At 42.6% G+C, this 25,008-nt stretch overlaps 1 protein-coding gene across 3 annotated transcripts in view; it reads left to right on the top strand.

Moving 5' to 3' along the window:
- LOC147205135 (ADP-ribosylation factor-like protein 15) overlaps positions 1 to 25,008 on the top strand; it is an 83,728-nt gene that overhangs the window by 11,940 nt on the left and 46,780 nt on the right. For all 3 annotated transcript variants that reach the window (XR_015100901.1, XR_015100900.1, XM_086110979.1), the window contains exons 2-3: positions 18,876 to 19,020; positions 20,169 to 20,228. Coding sequence is in view for 1 of the 3 variants with exons in the window: in XM_086110979.1 (XP_085967105.1) it covers positions 18,876 to 19,020; positions 20,169 to 20,228 (205 nt within the window). In the remaining 2 variants the exon portion in view is untranslated. The remainder of the gene's footprint in view (positions 1 to 18,875; positions 19,021 to 20,168; positions 20,229 to 25,008) is intronic.

Genomic DNA, 25,008 nt, shown 5'->3' with positions numbered 1-25,008 from the left:
GGGTGGAGCCAAATAGTTACTGATCTGGTCTCAATCCAGGCAAGTGAACTGAAAAGAAAAGCTTGACTTGCGTAATTGTTTCCAGTGATGTCAGCACGACATTCAACACAACATGGAAGCCTTGGCAGCCATCATCTCATATCAATCAATCAAACTTTATTCATCTGTTATATTGTTTTATTTCTCTGTATCCGAGCAGATACATATGACTCACACTTGTTTTCTTGAGCATTCACAACCCTGATCCTGTGCCTTAATGGCATATTTTAATTGCAGTGTTTTTGTGGTATTTCAGACGTATGTGTGGGAACTGGCACATCAAAGAGGCATATTTCAGCGAAATCCTAATCTGGTTTTATTGTGCGCAGCCCTTTGCACCTATTAAATTCAAAAAAAGGAAAAAAAAAGTTTCTGTGAACAGAGGCCAAAACATGTTGAAACAATTCGAGCATTTATCGTAAGCACTTGTTTGCCTCAACTCCATTTACTTTTTCTCACATTAGAGTCCACTTTAATGTGCTTTTTACCCAAATCTGGCTCCGTTCCTTTGCTCAAATATTGATATGATGTCCACCATTTTCAGAGGTAGAAAAGATACAATTAGTGCTGCCTGTGAGTCTTTTTTCATCTCAAAACCGTAATAATGAAATATATTCCTCCACTTACTCGAATGATTTATACTTGTGATAACAACAACAAATGTTCGACTTGAAGGATCATGGCTCAGACCTCACAGTTCTGTTTAACGTGTCATTTTGGGATATCCAGTAGGTGGCATCCTAATACAGGGAAAGAATCACGCAGGCTCGCACTGTAGTGACCACACATTTTAATTGTACCGAATCATTAAAATAATAATAGTAATTTAAAAATAACAATTACAGTGTCAATGTTATTGTGTAAAAAGACAAGAACTGAAAAGTGATGTGTGCCTGCTTTGGTTGACTTTTTCCTCGATGCTTATACATGTATTACTACACATAGAAGAAAGCCAGGCTTCTGGGGGCGGGGGGGGAATATTTGTTCCATCTCTGAACAAATTCTGTAACCATCTTGTGGTTCTGCATTTTTTTCCCTTTCAGACAACATGTATGTTATGTGTTTTGAGTAAATGGCTTGTTGCGAAAATATGTCAGAATGAATTTATAATAAACTGAAACATAACCATGGCCATCAGTCAAACGCTGCGGGATTATTTTATATATATACTGTATATATGCATGCGTAGAGACGTCTTCTCTCCGACATGGTGGCTCTACGGAAAAAAAACATTAATGACACTGACACACATTTTTAATGATGATTTCTGTCTCTGGAAATGTGGGAAATGTAACCAAATGTGTAATGTGCGTATTAAAAAGAAAATGCTTCGGCATATGGGACAGTGACAGTCGTCGTTAATAAAATACGGTTGATGATGAGCCAGACATGTTTTGCAGCTGTCTAACATTCATGGCTCGTTGTTTGTTTTGTTTTCTCCGCAGATGATACTAATTGCCTGAGAGAGTTTGGGCAGGCAAGTGATGACATTATCAACTGCATTATTATATCAATACTGGACCTCGATATTTTGTGAATTCTGCCAACTTTGATCCAAGGCTCTCTTTTTGAACCAAACATGAGTCCAATGAATGTGTTACCAGCATGAAGAAGTTTGTACATTAAAGCGAATGGACGGAAAACTAGTAACATATTGTACTGTAACTGACGCCTGAGCAAAGGTGGGCTGTGGAAAACACACTAGCTGTCGCTGCACCCACCAGTTTTTACTTTGGATCAGCAAGTGGGCACAGTGAAGTATTCTCGGTACACGTTATGGGCCATATTCTCCTGTGTGCTGAAGTAAAAACAGCTGAACATTTTTCTGATTGGTCCGTAATTTGCACACCCTGTTGCCAGGTTGGGCAGAGCAACCCTAAAATGATGTCATTCCCTGTCAAAACTGGTCTTCCTCGCATTCTTCGTTTTCCACCTTCAATTGTGAGGGGTGATTCCACAAAATAACATGATGCAAGTGCTCACACTATTCCAAGAACTTCAGCCATCACACTAACATAATGATGAGTTGTTTGATATTCACTCTTTTTTTTTTCTATTCTGGTACGTTAAAATTACTCCATGGCGTAAAAAGGTTGAGGCCCACTGAAGTAGCATCTTTGTTTTCGAGTTTTTTAAATTTATTTATTTTCTTAACCGCAAAGTGTAAGTACAGTCGGAGCAGTCAACACGTCCCGACTAGCCGACTGCACATGTGCGAGATAATGCATGTTCAAATTTGAAGTGTGCTTTTTATTTTAAATGGGTTTCATTTAAATGCGACACGAGGGCACAGGGGATGGAATGTAGCGACCCGAAGAAGCGGTGACCTCAGCAGGCCCATCCAATCGGGGAGGGGCTGGCGGAGTGATTTCAGAAGTGCTAACCCATACGCCAACCAGCGGTAAAGGCTCTGGCACTTCCCGCTTGGCTGCTACGCAAACACTTCGAAATATGCGGAGCTTACACCGAGGCTTTGTCGTTCGTCCGTACCAAAATCAAACGCAGTGTGAAAAGGCGAAATATGTGGCTGCGGGATTTCCAGGCGGCCTGGGAGATTTTTCTACGTGCCACCTTAAACTCACGAGTCTGAGCGGATCTCCTTTCCATAAAAATTGCAGTGTTACCACTTGTACCAGCGAGGTAACTGAGTTTAGTTATTGAATCATTCACACCTCAAACCCCTTTGGAAATTGAAAGTCACATTCGTTATTACAGAAGATAACAAAAGGAGTGGAGTCCGTCTGAGCCGAAACAATGTCCAACATCTACATCAACAGCACAGAGTGACTCTGCTACAAGTTGACGCGGTCAGTGCAAGATAGTGATGCTTGATGTGTATTACGAAAACGATGACGGCCATCACACAGTCTGAGCAAAATGGAACTTTGCACCCATCGCGTCATCTTTTACGTGGACATCTGGATGGTGCCTATCTGGTTCTTATTTTCTATTACGTAAGTACACTTAGTCTGTTTGTTAGAACACAGCTGTTAATTTGCCGGTTTGGGAAAGTAGTCAACAACAAGGCGACTCCAAAAGGAAATGTGCTTTGGAAAACGTCCTGAACTCCCACAACAAACGCGGTACTTCTTCTCCAGTCCTTAGACGTGAACTGGTTTGGAGAGAGGGCTGAGGGAAACCTGATTAAATTCACCCCCACAACAGTTCCCTTCATAATGGAGAGAAGTCCCTCTTAATAGTTGACTTAACAATGTACCTGAGCCAAACTCCAGCATGTGTGAGCAATCCAGCAGAAATACAGTGAGAAGAGCCTATTAGGTGACTTTGAATTCAGCGTTTCGAGTCGACCCAACTGAGGGGCCCGAGGGGTGCCATTATTAATTACTGATGGCTTTCGTTTCCCAGTGTCAGAGAGTCATGGGGCCATTGACATCACATGTATGGAGAGGCAGAAGAGCAAAAGGCCTGTCATTACCATCACCCCCAGACAATGCCGGAATTTGGCTGTCATGCATTTTATTTGCCTAATTGACTGTTATGATGCACTTTTTCGACCTCATTTTTGTTTGGGAGGAGGCGACCCCCCCTACACGCTCGGTCTTGATGAGGAGAACTTGGTGGGCTTTCAACCTCACCCAGCAAGAATCTTCCTGAGGTTCTTTGATGGCAAGAAAAGCCACTGGAGACCTCAGGGGCCTCGTTGGCCTCCATTTATGTATCGGCACCATAACACATTTTGGATTCTTCTTGACAAGAAATGAGTGAGGAGCAAAAAAAAAATTTATGAAAGGCGGTACAGCGCATATGTGGGATATGGTGGGTGTTCATCTCCAGGGTGGTACATTTTGTGTATGCGAGGAGGCAATGAAAGGGTAAGGCCATGAACTCGTACTGGGGTTTCCTAATTTGCATAATTAACTGTTGACACTAACTGTGCTTAATGAAGGCCTATTGAAGTCATTGACCCTTCTACACAGCCAGCCCCTGGGAATGAGACACAGGCTCCTCCGGCAAAGGTTAAAACAATGTGTCTGCTTAGTTTCTGACAAAGAATCATGCTCCACCCGAAACGACCTCCCATTTCCCACATACTGTCACATCCATTATCATTGTTATCATTCACCATCGACAGAGTACTGACTCGTTATACAGTTTTTAGCTGTTAAAAATGTTCATGATTGAAAAAAAAAATCAATCATTATTCTTATTTTCCATCATTTTCAACGTATTTGTGTTCTTGGATGTTGTTGAGCTTGACATGCCCACTCAGTCATAGTATAATACACATTGATATAAAACTCCTTGAAGAAATTTGACATTTATTTGTTCAACAGTGCATATCCCGTTTGCTAACTGAATCATGTTGACCTAAGTGAAGGTCCAACATGATGTTCAGTAAGTACCATTGGCCAAAAACGTCCACCCGGTCAGCAAGTTGGATTGTACATTGTCTGCTTGCAGTCAATTTATATGAAAGAAAGTACTGTGAGCTTAACCAGTGTACATCTCAAACTGCATAACATATACTTAATAAAAGGAGTATGAAGTTCAATGGAAAATCTCCAATTTTTTTTTGTGGTGTGGAATGGGGAAGTCTCAAAGGCCTTGTGGTGATATTAAGTCTGCCCACATTTGCTATACTTGCTTTTCGGGATTGGTATTTATCATGTTTATGATTTAACTATATGAAAAATTATACAGTATATTATGATCTGTTAATCATTCAATTATTAAAAAAACTATATTTCCATTGGGATGAACGAACCACCCCGGAAATGTTCTGTATTTCTGTTTCAATGCAATTGTGGTAATTTTACACGATGAGAACTATTACATGATTGAGATTTTGGATGATGTTTCTCAACTTCCCGTACTTGACGTCATGTTGTTTTTCCTTAGACTGCAAACTAGTTGAGACTTGAAGTCGGACATTATTTATACAACATGCTAAAACTATACCAAAGCGACTTCTCTTCCCGATGCACATTGATGGAGTGCATATAGGCCAGCAACTTCACATGAATAAAGTATGTCACATGAAAAAAAAAAGCCTGTGGGATTATTGTTGGATGTACTTTAGTGTAGTGTTGTTGGGGAATGGGCATCTAATATGAGCCAAGTGTGGGAGTAGCTTTTTTTGGGTGGGGGTGGGGGGGTCATTAAAACACCAGAAACAAAGTCACAACAACATTGTGCACTGAATGCATGTTGAGAGCAAAATACTTTAGCACTGGGGGATCTCTTAAGAGATGGCTATCATCTACATTTTAAGCCTCAAAAATCGGCCCTTATGTTTCATATTACTAGAGTTATGTTTCTATCTGCTTAATTGCTCACAGTGCAGAAAAATCAGTATTTGCTTTTGTTTTCGCAAGCAAGCTCTTAACAGAGATGTTATTCAAACACTGGAGTCATTTGATAGCGTTTTTGTGTAGTTTGTCCATGGTACAAAATCATATGCGGGGTTCCCCACAGAGTTGAAAGACAAGCCAATGACATTCTGGTCAACCATCAAGAACATCATGAACATGCTGATCAGTAGGAAACATTGAAGATTAAATCGTTTAAAAATTTAAAATCCTCCCCAAAAGAATGACCCACTTAGTCACTGCTGTTTTTCTTCCGATTGTTTTATGTGCACGGGCTAATGATTTTCATAAAAATACTTTGGGAATTTATGACTTTATTACCGCATTAGCATAGGTCAGTGAGACACTATTGCACATCCTGACAAATTTGGGTTATGTCTTCAGAATGGGACTCCGTCACAAACTTGCTTTTAACATGGTGTTCCTAGCCTGATAGAATACCATAAATTCCAGACCTCAAAACGCACCTGATTAAAAGCCGCAACAGTTAAATCAAACTTTTAAAAACCCATTTGAGATTGTACAAGCTATTTTTAGCTTGCACATTTTTTTTTTGTGACTGAGTTAAAAATGACTAACAATTACACTATTAAGTTACCAATATTGTGGACTATCGTTTGTTGAAATTTTTTTTCTTGTTGTCTGACACTTTCAAATACAACTTGGACAACTCTGCTACTAGACAAAGATTTATTAATCATTACATTTGGAAACGTACAGTACATCGTGTTATTTTGTTTTAGTAAATTGACATTGATGGACACTAGTAATAGTGGTGTGACTAGTAACGGTCATATTGCTTCCTGTAAGTCCAAATAGTTTTGTAATAATAAATCTATTTTATTGTATCCTGTTAGCTTGTCCTTTGTTACACAAGGTTAATTGGAGACTGGTCGGTGTGGACTGACCTTGTTTGTGTGATACGGTATGATGTACGGATTACCTTCCTCTATTTTAGGAATCAAAACATGTGGCATATCCTGCAAGGATCTTTTTGTAATTGAAAGGACTTTCCCAGTTTGTCGGTCACACTCATTCAATTCTAATCTCGATGTATTAAAACAGATTTATTGTTCACTTGGTCCCCATCAGGTCTTTCTTTTTTTTTTTCCTCTCCCAGGGGCCTAGAAATAGTTGATGGGGCAGCCTCTTTCATATTTTATAACAATGTCCTCTTGTAGGAAACTTTCCCACACTTGATTCAGTGAGAAAGGGGGCCCAAAGATTTGTTTTTATCAGAATTTAGTTTGTCATCTCAAGATGCCTTATGAAAATGTGCTACCACTGATGTAAATGGGACAATTAACCACCCCATCCACCCTTTTAATGTCTATGAGATGGGGCTCCCCGCACCCCCCTCGGTTCGTGCACACTGGTTTCTGGCCGTTCAAAAGGGGGCCCCTTGAGCTTTGATCCTCCTACATGGGTATGGAAAAACATCTTTTTGCCCAACAGTTTGCCCACGAAAGCAAAGTTTTTGCCGCCATATGCTAATGCAGCCTAGCTAATCACCCTTTCCAATTACAAGATTTATATACCATAATGGTGCCCCGTGGCTCCCCTCCATTCTGTGCCCCACTTATCTATCCTCCGGATGTCCCACAGAGCAAAGGTGTCTTCTCTCTTTGAATGCAGCTCCCATGCCACCACCTCAGCCTCCTGCTTTCTTGTACAAAAAGGGGGGTGCAGCATGAAAACAGTCCTTGGGCGGGCCCCTTAATGCCCCCCCCCAACCCCCCCCCCCCCTGTCATTGTCTACCTAATGTACTTTTGCGGGAGCACACAGTGGCTGCCAGGTAGGCTCCAGACAGATAAATGTGTCGGGCGGTATGGTTGTTGGACGCCGTGGCCCCTTAGTCCCGTCAGTCTTGCTGACATATTTGAAGACACATTTCTGAAAAACTGACAAGTCTGATTATGCATTACTGAGTTGTCAAGGTTATATTGTCAAACAGCTTTTCGGTTTTTCTTTGTTTTTGGGGTGGGGGGGTGGAGAGGACTTCCTAATACGAATAATATGTGGTTATCCTTCTTTAAAGCCACTGGTCCGTTTGTTTTTAAGACGATATGGAAAGAGGAATAAAAAATAATGTTTCAATCACGTACACGTTGACTTTGCGTTGTTATGCTCCTACTTGGAAATGGATTTATGTCAAGGCTACATAAATCCGTTTCCAAGTAGGAGCATAACAGCACAAAGTCAATGTGCCGACTCGTCCTGTGCTGCATTCTGACCTTCCCTATCACCAGTGTTTGAAATTTCCACATGATATCACCCCCATGAATGATTACATTTTAACTGCCTGATGCGTACTTTCTCTGCTCTGTTTCACTCCTCGGGAGGTTGCTTTAAAAAAATACAAAAAATCTCTGCCATATTTGCAACGCTAAAAATCATAAACGTTACTTTGACATGAAGGAAACTTTTATTTTAATAAACATGACATGCTTGCATGCAAACCCCCCCACCTGTTTGTACCACTCTCCAGGGCAAATCAGAATGCGGATAGCACCGACTAGCATGGGGGGAAAAAAAACAAAACACGATTCGATCTATTTCTTCTTCGCTAGTTGTTGAAGGTTTTTCCTGTGCACTGCTGTTGCTTTAATGCCTCCATAGTGGCGCAACACTGCAACTGCAGTTAAAATACAAAGCTGCCTCAGAGGGACAATAATCCCTCAATCAGCACAGCTGGAGCTTCACGCTGTGTTGAGCGATAGCAATCGGTCCGGCTCGAAGCAGCACAAAATTAGCTGGAGGCAGCTGCCACGCACTTTTGAACGAAGGAAAAACCCTGTTTGTTTTTGATCAGTGGCAGCACTCTCATCTTGTTGTTTTTCTAGCTAAGTGTTTTTAAGTTCCCTACGAGGAGGTGACGCCGTGGACGAGACTGTCTACCGGATGAGAGGAGACTTAGAAGCATGTCATCTCGCGAACTAGCTGGTGACTAGCGCCTCTTGTTGTGACATGGAAAGCCCTGTGATGACCCGGTGGGGTATAGTCCAGGCTCCAGAGTCATTACGTGGTCTAATTTTTGCACCTCAACTATGGAGGGATGTGTAAGCATGTTTCTAGACAAAGTACAATCCGTTTTTCAACTGCTGCAAAGGCTTTGACATGTACTGTATATTGCCTAAACAATACTTGTGAATTTTGCGTAATCTGCTGACAATCTATTCAAAGTGTCACTTCAGGCAAACATAAGGACAACAGGTTACTTATCTGTATACACGCAAGGCCAAAAATAAATGCAAAATATAACCTAAATAACATTGTGAAGATTATATTTAATATCATACGAACGGCAGCTTGTAGAGGTAAACACAAGAGATTTTCTAAGAATAAAGTCACGGAATAATATTGATAGTGATACCAAGCAGCAAATGGCATCAAAAGACCAAAATGTAAATGCCTGACATTGACAACATAATATATCACCTCTTGAATATATTATGTCATCGATGTATCACTTATTGGATATATTATGTCGTCAATGTCAGGAATTTACATTTTTCTGCTCATGTGATATTAAATATAATCTTCACTATATTATTTCGGTTATATATCGCATTTATCATTGGCCTTGCATATATATATATATATATATATATATATATATATATATATATATATATATATATATATAGGTAAGTAACCTGCCGTCCTTATGTTTGCCTGAAGTGACACTTTGAATAGACTGTCAGCGAATTACGCAAAATTCACACAAAGTATTGTTCAGGCAATATACATGTCAAAGCCTTTGCAGCAGCTATTGGAACGGTGCGCTTTGTGCACTTGTTTGTGTGTGTCTCTGTGTGTGCGCATGTGTTGCCGTGTGTATGTGAACCGTAACAGCAGACACTTACTGCCACATCCAGATGGTGTTGGAAACAAACAGGGCTACGCTGTAGGACCCCTCAATAGGAGCGTCTAGACTGGTCCTTTAGCAGACAGATACAGCCTCCCATCAAATTAGCGTTTGTCAGATTTATGGTAATGGCCTGCAACAGTCTTCCTGTCATTGACATCAAGATTTACAGCACCCTCCGCCCCCTACTCTACACACACACACACACACACACACACACACACACACACAGACACACACACACACACACACACACACACACACACACACACACACACACACACACACACACTCTCTCTCTCCTCATCCTCAGCACTTTTGCTGAGTTTTTGTCAACTTGTGAGCTGTCACCCCCCCCCCCCCCCCCCCACGAGATATGCGTCGCTTCCATTTCACTTTCTTTTCACGCACCAATCTCTTTCCTCCAGAACAACTTTCATTTCATTCTGTTGTTGAAAAGTTGTGGTTGGGTGTGTATGTGTGTGCTTTAGGGAGGTTAGTGAGAGGGCTGAGGGTGCTTCGGTCTCACAATCTTAAGTGGCGGCAAAAAAAAAAAAAAAAGAAGACCCACACAGGATGGCAGAAGCCCACGAGCCCCCTTCTACCGCCGCAACAATGGCTTGTGTCAAGGTTTCCGGTTAATCCTCTGTGATGAAGCTTGAGTGTTTTTTGGGGTGAAGGGTTGCTCTGGTGTGGTGGGGCGGGGTGAGGGTGGGTGATGGTGTTGTGCAGCTTGGGAGTTTAAGGGGGTGCTATGTTGGTAGTGTCTCAAGAGGACACATTTCTACAGCCAGATGCTTTATTGATGGTGGACAGAGCGCTCAAGTTGAGCCGTATGTATGTTGCCCGATATCCAACATACGGGCCCGGTGGGAAACACCTCCTGACAGACGTCTCGTCCATTCTCAGCCCAAATGTTTTTCAAAGGCTCCCTCTCTGTCTTTGATCCCCTACCCACAGAAGAAAAAAAACATCAGAGGGTCGCAAGCAACTATGTCAGAGTAGAAGGACGGCGTTGGTACTTCTGGAATTCCAGCGCCTGGGTCTCACGCCATTACATTGAACCTGAAAAACTACAGAACTAAGCTTATTGCTATTCCACTTGGCATTACGGTGGGCCTTGAGACGCGAGTGAACTGACTTCTGAGTTTTTGTCAACTTGTGAGCTGTCATCCTGCCGTTGTTATTGCAAGCGCTAACATAAGAGAAAATTGCTGTTTGGTTGTGGCAAACTTAACCGGACTCGCTTCACAGTAAGCAGCAGTCGGGCAGATAATGCACCCTTCTTCAAGATAGAAGCTTTGAGCTGTTTTAATCCCATCTGAAGTACCTTTCATCCGTCACACTGAACATTAACTCATTCAGTACCAGCCAATTCTCGACCAAGTCTGAAAAGACGTCTAAATACGTCTTTGGGAGTGACTGAGTTAAGCAAAGAGAATTATAATTTGTGTATTTCAAACACTCAAACAGCTTTGTCTTTGGAATGCCCCCACAAGATTAATGCAAGCACGTAATCAGAAGCCTCAAGTAATCTACTGTATAATTGGTAGGCGAGCTGCATGATATTTGAAAAAACATGCGATATGGGTGTTGAATGTTGGGCCATTATCACGATAACAATATATTTTTTACGACATAAGGTGCAGCTCTTACCGATAGGGCAATCAATTCCAAAAAGATTCTTTTGTGACTGCTCCTACCACTGTATCTTTGTACATCAGGCTCATCATTAAACTTTTAAAAATAGTATCTTTTCACCTGATGCCGATCAGCGAATGGTTACATACACGATTGACCTGAATTTGTGATCACGTGATCGCATCCTGACCACTTTAATTATATTTAAAGGATATATGGATTTGCATTATCCGTAGTAGAATAACAGCCCGGACGCCGACCATGAACCTGCCAGGTGTCTGTTTCAAGACTCTTCATGATATTAGCAAAGTAACATTTTCCAAAAATGGCAGTCTGTCCAAGTGCTGAGTCTGCAGGAATTGCCACTTCCCCTGATTACAATGCATCTAGAATTAGAAGAAAAAAAATCTCATGATGCGTTTTGGAGAAATGGAGTTTTTTTTTTCATTTTTTTAATGTGAGGAGAAAAATGATTTTTTTTAAAAATCGTTTTTGTGCGATAATGCCTGTCAAAAATTGGTTCCGAAAGGGCCTTCAAGTGAGTGTAAAACTAAAAGCCTTCTTTATTTTTCAACATTCCTCCTCAACGCATTGATTTTGTCTGCTAAAAGAGAACCCCTTCTCTTGGCTGACATTTTTCTCAAAATAAAAATAACCACCTCTAAGCTTGCAATTCCAAGATATTTTCCAAGGACGTGCGGCAACATTTCTATAAAATGGCATCACTTGTTCTAAAAACGCCACTTAAATTTCTAAACTGCAAACCTATTTCTGAGAAGAAATGTACTTTAGTAGTCAATTGTTTTTCATCAATTTACTTTCACAGACCTTTCAAGTGACATTCGTCACATTACGAATCATGATTAGCACTCATGGATGATCATTGTCGTGAAAATGATCATCCATAATTCACTTTAACTTAAATCCAAATCCGAGACTTCATTTTTTTCAAATAAATTAAGTGAGTTTCAGCACTGCTTGGCTGTGTCATGTGCTCTGGAGGGAAGCCAGGGGGCGCTCTAACTTCACTGTAGATCTTTGTGTGCGTGTGTGTGTGTGTGTGTGTGTGTGTGTGTTCCAGCTTCTCTCCTTGTCCAGACACCTTAGCGTCAGGGCAGTGGTGTCGAAGCTCTGAAATGAAGGCCAGACAGACAGAAGTGGGGTGAATGAATTGGGCAGCAGGGGTGATGGGAGAGAGAGAAGGGGAGAGAGAGCGAGGATATGGCTTTAGTATAAGGGGATGATGTGCCTGCAAAATGGTGACAAGAAAATCAGCTTTAAAACAGCGTGGTGGTGGTGATGATGGTGGGGGAAGTCTACCCTCTGCACACGCAGGCATAATAGTTTGCGGGTTGTTTTGTCCGCCTAGGTAAGACACGGTCTGCTTCCCCAGACGGGATATTGAGCCGGTACAGACGGTGTCGTCTTATTATTGCTCTGTGTCTGTCATTTCAATCCACTCCATCTCAGAGATATCACCTTTTCAGCCATCCAAGTAAACAGTGGACATATTCTGCATTCATTGCAACGTTCCACACCACTGGAAGCACGTTGTTCAGGTGCGGAGTGTCTCGTATCCCCCAAAGGCTCTCATCTGTTCGTCTGTGTGTGTGCGCATGTGTGTGCCCTTCCTTGTGGCCGTGCGTCTGTCTTTTTGGTCAGGGATCTATTTCTGATGCGGGGCGCAATGACTGGCACCTGTTATGGTGTCCTTAGTTGGCCATAATTTTTAAAGCGGAGTGAATCTTGAATTTCATCGCCATTGTCTACTGACGATTGTGTGTACAGTATTTCCCGTATTGTGTTGAATGTATCTTTTTGCACACAGGTGTTTTGCGGCTGTGGCGACGGGCGTTCTCATACCATCACTTTGTGGACTCTGGGTTGTGTTCACACTCATGCTTAACACACCTCGACAACCTTTTGGGGTAGTGCGCTTCATTAAATTGGTTTTAAATCATGTATGCTTGGCTTTAAACTGTACACTTTATCCCGTGTTTTAAACTCTTGTAAAGTGTCTTGGAGTACAATGAAAAGCGCTTTCAAAATTAAATGTATTGTTATTATTATTATTATTATTATTATTAAATGCGTGACAGTGAAAGCAATCATTCGAATGCTAGTGACTGAAGAGGTGGGGTCCAGATTTGATTGCAAACAAACTGGTATGGCCAGGACAGTTAAAGCCCGTACCCCACTGAGAGGCGAAGGCTTGCAAGTGTAGTGAATGTTGATATTTAGTTATTTAGTTAGTTAGTGTCAGAGTTAACTCAAGTTTGGTGCAAAGGCGTTTGCCAACAGTTTTAACTGTTTGCGACCATCAAAGCTGTTGGCGAATGTCTGGCGACCGTTCGGGAGCTTGAACGAACCCCCCGATGAAAAATCAACATTCACTACATTCGCAAACACTCTAGAACCGTCGCCGCTCAGTGGGATACGGGCTTAAACTGAAATGTAAATGCTACACTGACCAAATACCAGTGTTAAAATGACAATTAAATGTAAGTAAGTAAATAAATACATCTTTTCAGGATTCCCTATTTATTTATGTAAGTTGAATTGAAGACTCAATGTGTCAATATGAGGCTTCAGCTCACCCCCAACACTAATGAGGGTACGCAGCGTAGAAAATGCATGCATGCATGCATGGATGGATGTAACAGTAAAGACCGGACAGTCAACATATCCACTTCCTATCTCTGAGTACAATAAATAACACAAAAGTTGCAACTTGTGCTTTTTTTTTTTGGTCCCATGTCAGTGTGAGTGTGAACAAGGACCATTTGCTTTCAGGGACGTTACAAGTGCCTTTTACACGCTGGTTCCTTCGTCATATATTTGTGTCATTACAGAGTAGAATCAATGGAATTGGGTGAATTGGGCATTGTGTGGCAGGGACCGAAGCTTTGACGCAGCATCCACTAAGCATGGGAAGAGTCCAGTTTGCCGCTTTTTGTGGATCACATGTCTCTCTCCCCTCTTAATGAGAATGGCATGCAATGCGCCCCAAGCACCCTCTTCCTTCCCTCACTGTGCTGAATCCCACCGAGCAGGCCCCCATCCAACTTCAAAGCAACAAATAACAACAACTGAAGGGGGGAGAAGATGAATGAGGATGAATGAATGCCCCTCCAACCCCTCTTCCCTGTACACCCATCCACCTCCCTGCTTCCAATTCCCCGACTTACATCCCCGACTGGCCGGTCTCCTGCATGCCTCCCAACTTTCTCTTGCTGGCTTTGTGGGCCCGTGTTATGACTGTGTACACTCTAATCTGTTAGCGCCACTCCTCTGTCAGGATAGACGCCCATATAGACGACTGTCATTTCCAAAGGTCAGAAGTAAAGCCCTGCACACAAGTGTTGTCCCGACATGTCGTCTGGAAATAAATTTTTAAAGTTTGTGTCTTATGTCTGCCTGTTTGTGGAGATGATTCGCAGGCACTGGTATCTGGCATGTCTTTTTTTTCCCCTATTCCAGCCGCTACTTTGCTGCCTCCTCTAGATTAGTGTTTCCAAACTTTAATTAAGCCAAATCAAAAAATCTGACAAATCTCATTGTACACCCAAACAAAAATGTAAAAAGTCAGTACACTACATTATTTACCATCTCGTGGAAGATCTTTTTTTTCCCCCGTTACTATATGTTGAACAAATGCATGATTTTTGTATCAGAAGTAGTTTTCAATAAAGTGAAAATGGAAAATTTCCCGCAGCATACGTGATGTTCTCATACGGCCCGCTGAAGTGCGAAATCACCCACTTGTTTCTTTGTCAGTAGCTAGCGGAGCTTCTCATAGTTCCTCCCTGATTGCGCAATGAATACATCTTTTAAGTCTACATTGTCCCTTAGCACGTGTCTGTGTGAGGCGATCAAATTTACAATGCTCTGCCCGATTGTTTTCATTACAGATTGCACCTCGCACCCCAGGGTAATCGGTCAAGATAAATTATAGCACTGCCCAGTCATCAGGCCTATGCTGCCTTTTGTTATCGTCATGTGTGAAATGGAGTTTACACTCATTAGCACAACCGCCAGGCCCAGTGCAAACATTTCCAACATATCAATTGTTGTGCAATCTACCAATGGCCGTGCCAAATGCTTGAGCAAGGACCCATTTGCACAACTTTCTTCTTTCCACCACAGGGGTTTCTTGTTTAAAAAAAAAAAAATGTATGTGAGGATCATACCAGTGACAAACCCAATAATGAGTCAAGCATTGACCATGTAATAAATCTATTTTAAAATGGGTATGGTACATTGCGGCGATTAGTATTTACCAGTAACTGCAGAGGGGAAACATAAGTAGCCTTAAGGGGGCTTTTTAAGTTTTGAATTTTTGTGCAAATCACTCTTAATGTTTGGCAGTGCACTCATTTTGCATCTCGGAAATCATGCAATCACAGTTTCCCAGTTTTCAATCGCTGTGTTTGATTAATTGATATATAATCACTATTATGGTCACGAGAAGTGAATTTTTCGACAGTTTACACATTGAAGTACAACTCGTACGTACTTCCTTTTGAAGGTTAATTTCAGCACCAGAATCGTTAATATGAAAGCGAACGTGCCTGCCGAATCAAAAACAAAACAACATTGTGACCTACAGTACACGTGCCCTTGTGACAACCCCTGCCACTCTGCAGTGATTTCGCAAGGGAGAAGAAAACTACGCCATAGAAACTGAACGCTTGGTTGGGTGCCTCAATTTTGGACTATGCTCTCATTCATGTCTCAGCTCAGCTTTATGTCCTTTGGTGTCCCAACGGTAGCCGCGGAATACGAGAGTGAAACATGAACCAGTCTGCTGCAGCCGTAGCGGCTTCCCTCTAACCTACATTTATTACTTCTAAAAATATAAAGGGGTTTTCCAAAAAGAGCCCGGCTCCTGTTATGTCCGATCACAGCAGGTGTATTTACAACATGGTGGGCGATGACTCATCGGCGGCAGAGTTTTCACATTTTATTTTTCAACTCCCGATTGATGACGGCTCAATCCAGTGCCCTGAGCATTTTCCAGCGCTCTACAGCCCAAACATCCATGGATCTGACCCGTTAGGAAAGCGCAGATCAACAGACGGTCATCTGAGGTCAGCCTCTGTCATAGCTTTTGGCTTTATCTGCCTTTTAGCATAGTTTACAGAACTTGACTGAACAATGTTCAAAGGCAGGAATGTAAAAAGCCAGAGGAGTGTTTCCCTCCTAATTTGAAGTACTGTAGATTTCGTTCCAAATAATGCCCCTGATTAAAAGCCACAACAGCTAAATTTACTTATTTCGAGTCTTTTCTTTTCACCTTTTCCTCTAGGAGAAAAATAAAACATGGCTGTGATATTTATGTTTTCCAATCTTGGTCATTTACGTAAAGCCTGGTTAATCAGTTTTCACAGTAACAATGAGGTAATGTCTCGACAGGCCTTTCAAGAAATGACAATTCAGATATAACCCGGTCTTACAAGAGACAGACAATCAATGAAATTGTCTGTCATAGAGAGTGTTTTGGCAGGGGCTTACAACACATTTATCCTGGAACAGTTTTTAGTGCTTGCGACCTCAGAATTGTTTCATTAAATTCCTAATGTACCAGAGTTTCAGTTTGATAACAATGGTGCATCATTTACTTGTAAAGCGTAGACATTGTCTGACTCTGCACATAAAATGAGCGAATACGCAAAATCACAGTCAGATTCAAGACGCGAACGCATCAGCCAATTTTCTTCTTTTATCACACGTGCTTATGTTAGTGAATCAAAATTCATTTTAAGCTTCGAAATTTGTTCGGAGGGTTGGAAGGAATTCAGTGAAGAGCATATTGATGAATAACAAGCTTGTGCTTCAACAGTTGATCGGTGCCATTTAAGCGACGTTTGTGTGTACGCACCGTTTGTGAATGAGGTTCATTATGAGGGTAGGAATTCATACTTTTGACTCGTCTTGTGTTCATTATTTAGGGGAGCCGGCTGATTGAGAAGTAAAGATAGAGGGTGTCCGAGCCATGGCCAAGTGATGATAAAATGGAGTTTAACTGCCCTTCGGAATCAATTTAGCACTTTTTAATTGCTTAAATGTGTTTGGCAATGTTTGGAGGCAGTCGCCGTGCGGCAGTCACGCTTGACGTTAGAGTCTCTGGCACAACATCGCCGATCTTTGGGAGCCTGTCTGACAGGAGAGGGTCATCTCCTGAGTCTTCGGATGTATTTATTTTTCTCCTGTGAGTCTTTTGACCAAGCTCCCCCTCGTCAATCTTGGTGCTGTCAAAGTGGGGCCAGAGGTGGGAGCTACCATTTCTCTCTTTCGCAGTGACCCGGTGTGCATTGGGACCCCAGGGTCAGGCACTCCGTGCTTCTTGAGTAGCGCTTGTGAAATCTGCACTGTACAGGAAAGGAAGAAGTTTGCCTCCACTCAATACCAGTTTGGAACACTTTTATTCGATCATCAAAATGGTGAACAAATATTCTGGCACCCAATGCAGCTTTTGTGTAGCACTTTTGTCTCTCATCATTGCAGTGGATTGACAGCTGAGGGCAAATTTCACTCTCCGTAGACATCTTTGCATGTAGCCGTGGGGCAAAGCAGACGGGAGGTGGTAAGGACCAAAACATCCGAGCAGAGCAGAGAAAATAGAGCGACCTCACGAAACCATCTTTTTACATGCGTTGCTCCTTCTCACATGCGTATATGTGTGTGTTTCTGATCTTCCCATTTCTCCCGAAGAGGGGAATGTTTCCTGTTTGAGTAGACCGGTGGGTTCACGAAGGAGTCGGGGGGTTCGGGTTGCTCAGTCAACGTCTGGTTCTGCTGAAGTGAGATTCCCCACATCTCGATCAAACAGCAGCTCTGTTTTGGCGCTGCACTGGAAAGTGACCCTCGTGGTCACCGATGTCTGGAGTCCGCGCAAGACTCGAGGCATCGTGAGCTAATCTGAAAAGAAACCAAGAGCTGGATATCATCATATCAGAGCCAGCCTGGGGATGATGCAGGTTCAAAATGCACCATGCATGTCATGACAAGAGGTCAGTGTTCCTCAGTGGCTTGATAGGAATTCTTCCCGTCTTCCTTTTCTTTTCTTTTATAGTTGCTGAGGTTTTTTAATGTCACGGCTGAGCACACCTGGAGAATGTGCTTGCAGTTTGTATACGCTCGCATGTTTTCCTTCCTGTCAACCTTTGATTGAACAGGATAGTGGTGTCTCGAACAGGGTCGTCAACGGACAAGAGCCGTGAGACACCTTGTTTTGATCTTCTTCCCCCTGAAATGTGATAGTAGATGGTAAGAGTCACGGTTTGTCGGCGTTTCTGCTCTACCCTAGCCAGACTGGTTCCTGCCACACTAGTTAAAAAAAAAAAAAAAACTCTTTAGTTTTGGCTATGTATCCCTCCACACAAGTTAAAAAGATCTCATTCACGGTTCACACCGCATTTGCCCCTTAATGTCTCACAGCAGGCCTTGAGTCCCAGGCCGTGATTCATTGAGTGTCAGGTCTGCCTCTGGCTGACATACGGGCCCAATCAGACAGGGTATCCACACATACGCAAACACACACACACACACACACACACACACACACACGCGCGCGCGCACTGAAGACACAAATAATTTGCACCAGCGCTTGGATGCACCCATCCAAAACACCTCATAACTCTTACACTATGACACAATGACATTAAAATTAAACAAATCAAAGTCGTGGTTTTGTTCTTTGCCATTTCCCATTCCCATTTCAAGATGTTGGTGTTACTTTGGTGGAAGCTGAAACTTTTTGGCTGCGCTGACATCAGCTGCCACTCCGAAAGTGTTTCCAAGCGCAAACACGGTCATTTTTTCTTTCTTTCGGTTTTTCCTCCTCCTTCATATGAAGACAGCTGGGAGGCCCATGAGAGTCTTCCTTCAGCGCTCTTGTGACTCCAAATGCAGAAACTTAATCACTATCCCAGTCTCACTGAAGAATTTGAGCCCTCCTCCAGTCGATCCATGGACGTGTTTGTTTTCGTTACAGTGTTTCCGGGCACTGTGCTGTAAAGGACCGCCACCGCCAAGACCGGAGTATGATGTGGTGTGCATTGGCCTGACAGGTGCTGGAAAGACCAGCCTGCTGTCGCGCCTCTGCAGTGAAGGCGGCAACGGAATCGTTCCCACTACAGGTATTTGGGCAAAACATTTAGACCGCTGTTCCAGGAAGATTAAATAGGTCACCTTTGCTTTCCAATAATTGTTTCAAGCCCTGAACTGCCCCAACCCTTCAATAACACTATGCTGTCCTTCAAATTTGAACCAACCCATTTATTACAACTATCGGCGTAGGGGAGGAGGTGGGGGTCGGGGGCATTTCATCAAACATCTGTCTCGTAATCATGCCAGAGAAGCGCTTGCAACCTCACCCGCCAATACACAGGTTCCCCCTTCCAGTGCAGTGGGAGTTGGGTAAGTATGTCCAGAAGAGGAGGCTCGGTGGTGAGCGCACAAGTCTCCTGGCAGTCAGCGCTCCACTCGCCATACACGTAATGCAGCCCTTCAAGGTCACTGACATTCCTCTGGCTCCTCCGGCTTTGTCGGCAATCAGCGTTGAGCTGTTGCAGAAATCCCATCATAGGTTTAGTCACTGTGTACCTTAACTAGGGAGAAATGTGCTTCCTCAGGCCACCGAGTCGGAATGAGGTTGTTCAAAGGAAGGGAAATCTGTCTCCACCTGCCTTAGATACAAAATACCTGTTTGTTTGTTTGTTTTTGTTAGCAGACAATTATCTTTGTAAGGTTCTCTGAAATAACATTTAGCTGTCAGCACCGTGTCCATCTGCCAAAATCGACTGGGAAGAATTGCAAGAGATGTGCCTGCCATTTCCCACCCACATCTGCCTTCATAGCTTTTCGCTGTTGTAATGCTCTTAAAGTCACGTCATGATCACATAAAATGTGTTTGTGTCTACAAATAGACGTCGGTATAATTTGGACATGAACCAGATGCAATCTTGACCCCCCACTGTGTTTTCTGTGCTGCTTTTCCTCCTAAAAGCACACATGTGAACTGCACAAGACATGATGTTCAGCTCATATTGGCACGCCCCCAAGACCCCCCATCCCAGTCTCCCGACTTGGACCACACAAAATGTTATGTCATACAAATATGTTTTCAATCCGTCTACTGACCCACCAGCAGAAAGAAATACTATGCATTCTAATATTGAATGAGAAAACAAAATGGCACCGTCAATCCCTTGGAATTATGGGAATATCTCGGGATAATACCAAAATCTTGACTCTCACGACAGTGACATTTGTTTTTCCTCCTTAGGTTTTAGCATCAAAGCAGTGCCATTTCCGAATGCCATCTTGAATGTTAAAGAACTTGGAGGTAAGACAAATTGCAGTTCAATTTCTCTCTGATGCTGAGTTGTACAATTATGTGCATGTACTACCACAAACCAGGGTGAAACATGGCCAAATATCCTGGTGCGGTGTCGGTTAACTGAAAGAAACTAGACTTTCGGTGTGCTTTTTTGAAATTTCGAATTGGTATATCAACATGGTTCAGTATTGATAATTAGATCGATGAAATTGTTTCAGGATTTATAATCCAGTGGCCATTCCTCTAACAGAAGCTGTGCCCCAATTAATCCTCAAGTGAACCATGCAAATAACGACAAATGCAACCCAAATAGAGACCTTAATTTACCCATCATGAAAAATAGTAGAATAATTTCATTCTTTTGGATTATTCAAAATGTAGAGACTTGCCATCAATTCCATCTGTTATAAACAATTTCCCTGTGTAGTAGTAGTATTAAAAGATATTTTTCTTGTGTTATGTGCCTTTTACGATGATTTGTGTTCCAGTCAGCTCTGACACACAATTGATGTTTTTTTTTTCTCAAACGCCACTTTCACTTGACATACACTATATACATTATACTGCAAACTTTGTAAAAAATGTTTCAAAAAAAAAAAGGCCTTCCCCCTGTGGAAGCCCGTCGTAAATAAATTGTAAAATGTGTTTGGATTTTACTGACTACATTTTGGCCATCCGTTTGTGTCTTTGTTTCAATCATTCTTAAATAAAAATACCTTATCGTCAAATCATGATATTTGTAAGCGAGCAAAGGAGGTGAACGTGTGTTTTTTGTTTGCTCCGTCATAGCGTCACGCAGTTTTGCACTCACGCTGACGTTTGCGTACAGACGTCAGACCTGTTGATGTTTTTCTTTCGTGTGGCTCTGTACAATCTAAACGGTGCGATTCCTGGAAGTGCACAGCACTCAAGGAAGCCGTTTAACAAGCACAGATGCAGGATCTTGAGGTGGAGAAACGTAAACACACTGAGAAGCAATAAGAGTACCTCCCCTTCCCTTAAAGGGAGCCTGAAGCGCCGGGCACGTCGGTGCTCGAAGTTCTCCTACCATCAGGCCCGCAACACAAGATGTATTGTTTTGATGAATGTTAGGATTATTGTTGCCTTCCGCACACTGCATTTGACAGGTGCAATGTGTACTTTGACGGCTCACCCAACATGGCCTCCTGAGCAGACGAAACACACGTACAATACATACAAAGAGGCACTGGGCGAAGACCAATGGGAGCGCTACCAAATTTGGACACATTAGATGGGGTTCGAAAAAGGGTTTTCTGGTTTGTGTCAAAGGCTTCTCTCGCGGATGACACTTTTGATTTAAAGGGCTTGGCGTAAATGCTGGAATCGATCTACTCGTTTTCTGTTCTCCTGCCTCTTAGCAACCTTAGTCCTTTGTTTTTCTATACTACAGTGGACACATTCTGTTCTGTGACATTGGTTGACAGTGAGGTTCTTCTATTGTTGCCTTTGTAAGTTTTAAAAAATATATACTGGCAGTGTTTTTGAAACCTTTGAATACTCTTAATGATCATTATAGGTACTGTATTGAATGACGCAAAGTGAAGCGGGAACAGGAGGGTGTTTGTGGAGTTTGGTGTGGAATAGAATAAAGTGCATTTAAGTTTGCGGTTGCTTTGGTAAAAATGTATTTGTCTGTGTACCGCATTTTTTGGACTATAAGTCACTCCAGTGTTGAGACCAAGACTAGATCAGAGAGCTAGCCCCATTCTCTATTCATGGGTGTGTTCGGGCATATTCTCTGAGCGCACACTGTTTCACTCCAACCGTTCGGAAACTCAGAGTGTAGTTCAAATGTGCCTTTTGGTTATTCACAGTGCCTCAAAAAAATAAGTGGGGGCCCAGTGCATCAGGCAATGCAGATGGAAACACTTCATGCACGAACCAATGATTGCTTTATAACAGGTGCATTCAGAAATTCATGGGAGGGGAGCTCGCTCTGCTTCTCCAAACACGCACACACACACACACACACACACACACACACACACACACACACACACACACACACACACACTCACACACACACTCTGAGAGTGGTGTTAGGGCGTCAGAGTGTACCCAATATTGACTGCAACGAACGAGTTCCTGTTGGACAAAACTTCCACTTCTAACTACAGAGTTTTTCTTTTTAGTTAGAAATGGCTTACCTTAACTAGAATCCTGTGTCGCGCATTGTGGCCAAAGGTAAAGTCTTGGTATATTATCGCACCTTTTTTAGGGATGGTCCGATCTGATCCATTAGTTGGGTATCGAGTCTGATCTAGGCCAAATTGACCTGATGGGAAGGGGAGGGGGTGAGAAGAGAAAGCCAGGTTACTAAAATATTGGGGCGTCTTAGCATTTTCCCTTGAGATTTTGTGGTTCCCGCCATTGGCGCGGCCCCTCATAGGGTGTGAAGGTATGATGTTTTGACACCTGCACTGACAGCTTTCTATTCAGGGAATGAGGTTGAGCTTGCCGCTTTAAGTGAAACGTTGACATACTTCCCGTATGTTTAGTCGAGTGAAGATTGACTCCGCCTGTTCCAAATATACGAGACGTAAGTCTGGCGTCTGGGGAACTTCTAACCTTGCGTGTTGTTCCAATTGTCAGTGCTCATAATGAGTCTTTCCAATGGTTGCCTGACTAACGACCCCTTGTAACTTGCTCAACACTTTGCCTCTCTTTATTTTCAGCTCTTCCCCAGTGGTTTTAGAACAAGCAAACATGCCTGTGTTAGCTTTGTGATATTGTGCATTACTTTGCGATGATGCGGAAAAACGATACAAGATGTGAGGCGCAAGCGTTGATATTTCTAAGCCTCAAAACATGCTTTACACGCTACATTTGCGGCTTGTCCTGCTCACTCATCCTTGACTAAGACATGGGCAGAGGGGTCGGATAAAACGCAAGAAGCACTTTCTATGTATTTCCTTCCTTTTTGCGACGGAAGGCTCCCTTGAATGCCTACTGCGTAGAAAGAACTATGCATCAAGTCTTGCATATACGGTTGTCTTTTAAGTGCAAGAGGTTCAAAAGTCCATCGGAAACACAGCTGCTAAATTAATGATTTGCCGGTGGATGAATGTGGGAAAGAAATACTGTACTTTACACATGAAAAACTAAAGGCGCTCATCTTTCTGGGATGCTTGAATGTATTAATAAACTGCTTTTATTTGCTGTAGAACAATGATTCGTGAAGCTTTGACACCAAATACCACCTGAATAATACTTGTCAGAGTACCACCATAATTACCAATATTATAAAATAGTTACAAAGTAGGCCTCAGCGTTGCTCAAAAACGAGGTAGGACAAGTAGAGTCTGGTCATGACCATGTGTGTGTACTTCACCAAGGGCAGACAGCGTGTTCAGATCAGTAAGCAAAGCTTAGCAAGGGGTTGGCCGACAGTAAAGGAGCAACTGGCTACAAAGCGACACCTGAGTGAGAAATGCATGTTTGCACCGGGCATGTAAAGAGCACCCACAAGTATTACAGGCATCATACATCAGAGTTCCCCGCTCATAAGCCGCTTTGGGCTTCTGGTTTAAAGGACAGCTTGAGCTTACGACAAATCCCGGCCCGTGAACTCAAATGCAGAGAGAGTTACACCCTTGGGTTAAGCGACGATACATAAGTTGCAGGTGAAGGTCTGACTTCTTGATCAAGAACAGTGGAACGTGGTTAAAGTTATCCATCCATCCATTTTCCGAACCGCTTGATCCTCACTAGGGTCGCGGGGGGTGCTGGAGCCTATCCCAGCCGTCTACGGGCAGTAGGCGGGGGACACCCTGAATCAGTTGCCAGCCAATCGCAGGTGGTTAAAGTTATGCTTGTAAAATTTGGTTTCTTCGCCGCATTGATTCATAAAGCAGCACGGAGGGAACACAGAAGTGAAAATACTGATAATGACACAAGAAAATACACTACCATTTGGACACAATAGTATTCTTTCCTACATTTATCTACAAAACGACTCCTAATTCAGTTATACGTGTGAATGTTTGTCTACCTTTCAGAATTTTGTCCTAAATGTAGAGTCTGTCGCCAACACAGGGGACATGTCCTTGTTGTGAAAGTCACAGGGGAAAAAAAAAAGAAGCTATGAACAAGTTGCAGGTCTGAAAAGTGTACACTTGGGCATCAGATATGAATTTAAAGAGGCTTTCTGATTGATTTCTTCCAGTAATGTAATAATTTTTTTTGTAGTGATCCTGGTGAACTGAAGCCATCCAAAGACATTTTCTGTGATGCCTTGCACACCGTATTGATTGCACATTTCTTACATTTCAGTAACCCAGACGTTTTATCCCCATTATTTTACCCAAATGAAACTGTGCATTACAGAGGGAGACTCGAGCGAGTCTCGTTTTGTTGCGAGGTCGCTCTGATAACTGCAGCAAAACCGACAAACCGAATCAAGTATGATCAAATCTTAGTCTTTGACCATTGGGATATGATGTCCATTACAAATGTGACAAATATTTCTCACTCGGCTTACTGTCAGGTACATGGTGACAAGATTGCAATGTGTGTGTGTGTGTGCGTGTGCATGTGCGTAAACTGGACTATGATATGACGTCAAGTCTAGACAGACCATTTCACAGTCTGCTTTGATGCCACACTATGACAGCTGATGAAGAGGTGGTCCAAAAAATCCACACTCATCGCTGTTGTTCTTTAGAGCCATGCCTGTCATCACTGGAAGTGCAGAGGCAGATGTACCATATGCACATGCTGGACACAAACTGTATTTTTATATATTTATGTACATGCAGACTGAACG

Source organism: Hippocampus guttulatus, chromosome 5 (assembly GCF_054856545.1).
Source record: "Hippocampus guttulatus isolate MCC_2025c chromosome 5, RoL_Hgut_1.0, whole genome shotgun sequence".
Lineage (NCBI taxonomy): Eukaryota > Metazoa > Chordata > Actinopteri > Syngnathiformes > Syngnathidae > Hippocampus > Hippocampus guttulatus.
Note: the sequence above shows the minus strand (reverse complement) of the source record. Positions and strands in the feature narration are given on the sequence as shown.